This window comes from Eptatretus burgeri, chromosome 12 (genome assembly GCF_056783735.1).
Source record: "Eptatretus burgeri isolate ZD-2024b chromosome 12, Ebu_testis_v1, whole genome shotgun sequence".
Lineage (NCBI taxonomy): Eukaryota > Metazoa > Chordata > Myxini > Myxiniformes > Myxinidae > Eptatretus > Eptatretus burgeri.
In genome coordinates this window covers 73,919,362-73,924,361 of record NC_140972.1, presented here as the reverse complement: position 1 = coordinate 73,924,361, position 5,000 = coordinate 73,919,362, and the positions used below count along the sequence as shown (strand labels likewise).

The 5,000-nt window shown below is 40.8% G+C and overlaps 1 protein-coding gene across 5 annotated transcripts in view; it reads right to left on the bottom strand.

Moving 5' to 3' along the window:
• LOC147015913 (slit homolog 2 protein-like) overlaps positions 1-5,000 on the bottom strand; it is a 628,660-nt gene that overhangs the window by 65,391 nt on the left and 558,269 nt on the right. For all 5 annotated transcript variants that reach the window (XM_085848522.1, XM_085848524.1, XM_085848523.1 and 2 more), the window contains one exon: positions 4,767-5,000. This exon is cut by the window's right edge and continues 10 nt beyond it. In XM_085848522.1, coding sequence (XP_085704648.1) covers positions 4,767-5,000 — 234 coding nt within the window. The remainder of the gene's footprint in view (positions 1-4,766) is intronic.

Genomic DNA, 5,000 nt, shown 5'->3' with positions numbered 1-5,000 from the left:
TCTCGCTTGGCGGCCGAAAGACACACACACACACACACACACACACACACACACACACACACACACACACACACACACACACACACACACACACACACACACACACACACACACACACACACACACACACACACACGCAAAACCCTACCTGGGGGATGGGGAGGGGAGCAGGTGAATTAGACTTCTTCACCATTGATAGGTGAGGCCAAAACGATATGTAGCATAATATAACAAAACGTTGTGGACGGGTTATGACAAAACTAGGCGGATGAGTTGAGTAGGTAACAAGAACAAGCCAATTAGGTTGTGGTTGAGGTCCGGAACAAGATCCAGCCTATCAGTGGGATACAAAATATAAACTGTTCAGCCTGTCAGAGGTATGAGCTCTACCGAATGCCGTTCGAGTTTATAACATGTTTTTCTCAGAGACTGCTACACAGATGAGGGTTGTTACAAGCAATGAGATCAATCTCATGCAGATCCTCCAACAAAGCTGAATGGTCCAAAGGCATGGTGGCCAGCTTGAATGTTTTTTTTTTTCAAAGAAGATTCAAAGGTTTTCAGAACTGCTGAAATGATCAATCCAACCCCTCATAAATGTTGTCGATGGAGTAGAGCGCTTTAGTTTTGAGAAGAAGTTGTTCTATGAAACCAAGTTGGCTCGCATCGATCAATCAAAATTAAATTTATATAATCTTTACATTGTCATATTTTAATTAAAAGTGCCTACATGTTTTTAAAAAGAGGACATGATGATGGCAGTTTTGTTTTTTCTTCCCAAAAGTATCTCCTTTGGCAGGAAATGGCTGATAGGTGGCACAAAAATAGATTATGTACCTTACTATACGTCCACTAAACTTTGGTTTTGATGAAATCTTCTCTCTTGATGAAGACTTTTTTCAATTTTATTTGAGAAAGTAGTTTGGAAGCCATAAAGTTGCCTTTAACAAATCGTTTTGTTACTGTTAAGTTGCATTTACTTCCTTCTCTTTGTTCTGGTCTCTCCTTTTGGTCAACTTTCCCAGGAAGTTGGACTGTTCAGTATTCATCACATTCTGGACATGCAAACCTGTAACTCTGCCTCTACATCTCATTAACATAGTCCTGGCTCTTTTTAAGACCCGATTATGCTATCATATTGACAGTATGCTCAAAAACGGATAATCAAATATGTAAAAAAATTTGAGCCGAATGTAGATTACAACTCCAGAGAACCAGAGTTGGTGTCAAAGCCACCCAATGCTCACCTGTTTATACATTTATCCTTTTCAAAAGACTCGTCTAATAATCTTTTTTATAAAGCATTGCAGTGAAATCTGATCCAAATAATTTTAAAGCAATATATGTATTTGTATATTGTTATCAGTAAAAAATAGTGTGGTAGATAAAAACATTACAAAGGAAATAACGTGCACCAAAAACTTTAACATTTTCACGCTCACGCCGGGGGGCGGGGGTAATCGCTATAGCTCTCTGTTCTTCGAATAGGCAAACTAAAAATGATTTTTTTTGTCAGTAAAGGCCCAGTCACACCTTGACGTTTTAGCCAGCAATGGCAACGTATTAAAATGTATGTAAAACGCTGGCTTACGTTGAACTTTTGATGTTTTTTTGAAAGATTCGGACATTTTCATAACGACTTGGTCTTATGCATAACGTATTAGTAACGGATACAGAACGTTTCGTTGTGTTATAGATAACTTATACGAACGAATGCTGAACCTGTTGTTGGCCTTCACAACCAATGCCCAACGATAGTCTAACTTATGCATAGCGCGCGCTGCACGCATCGCCGACGATGACGTGGCGTAGGTTATGGAAAGGCTGCCGCACAATGATTCAAATCATAACCGCCGCAGAAATGGAAGTGTCAACATCGCAGTCACACCTTCGCGATCTTGCCAGCGTATGCAGACCTCTGAAAAATGCGTCTAAAACGCTGGCGCACGTCGAATACGGTATGGGTAAGTTTGGTATGCGTGAATAGAACGCTGAAGTATGGTATCATACGTCGTATTAAATGGAGTACGTCTTGTAATTTTAAACATGTTGAAAATTTTATGACGTACTTGCCGTATGACACAGGCTCCGCATGCGATGGGAATAAGTTGTATGCACGATATGCGATCGTTGACACACATCGACACACGTTACTTGAAAGGTGCTCATAAGTCGAAACACGTCAAGGTAATGGTTAGCGTCAGTGTTCCAGACTCCCGGTTTTTTTTTTCTTCGGTACGACGGTGTTCAGTGTACAGTGCGGTTATGATTTAAATCGTTGAGCGGCAGCCTATTAATTATATTATATTATAACTGCACTAGAAATCGAAGTGTCAAAATCACCATCATACCGAAGGAAGGAAGAAAAAAAAAAAACATAAAAAAACCACGGAGTCTGGAACACTGACGCTAACCATTACCTTGATGTGTTTCGACTTATGAGCACCTTACAAGTAACGTGTGTCGATGTGTGTCACCGATCGCGTAACGTGAGTACAACACATAACTCATAGGTTAGAAATAAGTTTCGGGTAAGCTAAACATTACCTCGACGTGTTTCGACTTATGAGTAACTCACAAGTAACGTGTGTCGACGCGTGTCAACGATCGCGTGACGTACCTACAACTTATGGCCAGCGTTATGCGGAACGTGTGAGTCATACGCTGGCATAAGTCTTAAAATTTCAAGCATGGAAAATTTGAGGACAAGCGAAAAGTACAACGTTTAAAGCCAGCGTACAACGACGTATGGCAGTGTTTTTCAGCGTGATCTCAATGTTATCACAACTTACCCATAACGTATTCGACGTGTACCAGGGTTTTAGACAAATTTTCCAAAAATCGGCATAAGCTGGCTCAAACGTCAAGGTGTGACTGGGCCTTAACATTGAACTTTTTACATTTAATTCTCAGTTTCTCAACTCCAAACTTGTTTGTAAGTCGATGATATGCCTAAATATCAATTTTTAAAATCACACCATGATAAAATCTTTAACAAAAACGTTTTTGACACCTGTGTGCCTCTGTGAGTACGTTGTCCCTCTACCCAATGTCATTCCACTCTTCCATGAGCTTTGACTCCAATATTAAAAAAAGTGGGGTCACCAATAGGCAGATGGGGGACAGGAAGAGGCTACAATAGCAAATTACTGAACAGATGCTGGAAAAAAAGAAAATAGTACCACTGGACCTGGAGCTTATCTGGGCCCTGGCCTAGTGATGTAACTTAAATTTGGTAGCATTCTGACTGGTGGGTCTGGAGAAAAAGATTTTTGAAGGAATTTACACGATTTTCCGAAAACTTGACCGAGTCAGCCATTTTGACAAACTTCCGGTCACGTGATCGGCATGACCTCTGCAAGTTAACATCTCTACCATGGCCTAATGTTGTAACCCACATTTGGTAGCATTCTGACTGGTGGATCTGGAGAAGAAGATTTTTTTTTTTGCAGGAATTTACACAATTTTTCCAAAAATTGATTAAGGTGGCCGTTTTGACAAACTTCTGGTCCCGTGATCAGAATGACCTTGGCAATTTAACATCCCTACCCTGGCCTAATGATGTAACCCAAATTTGGAAGCATTCTGGCTGGTGTGTCAGGAGAAGAATATTTTTGAAGAAATTTACTAAGTCAGCCATTATGACCTCCATGTGACCGGAATGAGCTTTGCAATCCCCGTTACCAGTCAGGAGCTGAATGTTGCTGCCAGATTTCAGGCGGATCGGCCCGGCGGTTTGGCCAGAGAAGTCGAAATAGGAGGTGGACAGCCGGACAGACAGACGGATGGTGCACAATGACAATACCTTATCTGGAATTTTAATTGGAGGCCAGGTTTCTTGCTATGCTTCTCAATCAGGAGGAAAGATTGATTCACAATTTTGATCCCAAATCCATATGGCAATGTATAACTTAACAAAAATAACACCTGGGAGGAAGCACCTCAATTGACTTCCTCCATCCAAATTCAGAGCAATTTGAATGGCCTCCATATTTAGGAATTGTGAAGGAATGATGACGATAGACTTTACAACAAAGAAGGACTATAAGTGAGACGTTTAATTCTCAATCATCAGAAGGATTGAGGGACAATCTTAAAGAAAATCATTAATGAGTTTAGCATCTCTGAGCCAATATTCCAGCCAACAACTCTCGTAATACAAATACAAAATCAGCAAAAATAGCCTTCCAAATTCTTCAATATTATTTATTTTCACTAGCTTTGATCCCGCTGACTGTTCCTGGTTTTCAAACCTCAAACAAAACATCCATAGACAATACTTTGAGGTCAATAACAAGGTCAAGAAAACTGAAAGTGGCTTTTGAAGTCCAATAATAAAAGCTTCAGCAGACACAGTTGGAGAAATGCAGGTGGAATTTTTACCTTTAAAGAGATAGTATTGAAAAGTAATTTTGATGTCAATCATCTCTGGTTATTTTGTTGTTCAAGTTCAAAATGTAGTTATCAACCATCATGAAATTCCTTTGGGAACCATAAAGGTTGCAGGAAACTGGACTACGGCAATTCTACTGCTTGGGTTTGGTCCAGCACTGCGACTCAGGCACTTAAATAAACACTCGTACGGTCCCTAATCTTTCAGAATAATTTTCAGCAGGACTGAGGAGTAGATAAACAGCATTAATAAGCTTACTCCACAATAGTATGAAGCTTTCACAGCTTTACAGAAACACCTTTCCCATTATTTCTGTGCCTCTTCAATAAACATCCTCATTATTTTTCATTCAGCGTAGATCCTGTTGGAGCACCTGCATGGTGATGTTTGCTTGGGGCTGTCCTTTCAGTGGACCGAGCTCCAGAAATGCATGCTTCTCTAAGAAGCTGACACTCGTGAGCTTCTCGCAGTTTGGACCCGAGTATCCAGACAAACACTGGCATACAGGCTCGCCTCCAGATTCCTCCAAGCATTGCCCACCGTTCCGACAGTCATGGTACTGGCAGGCACTGGTTTGCAGAAACACCATGGGAGGTGGACTCTCACA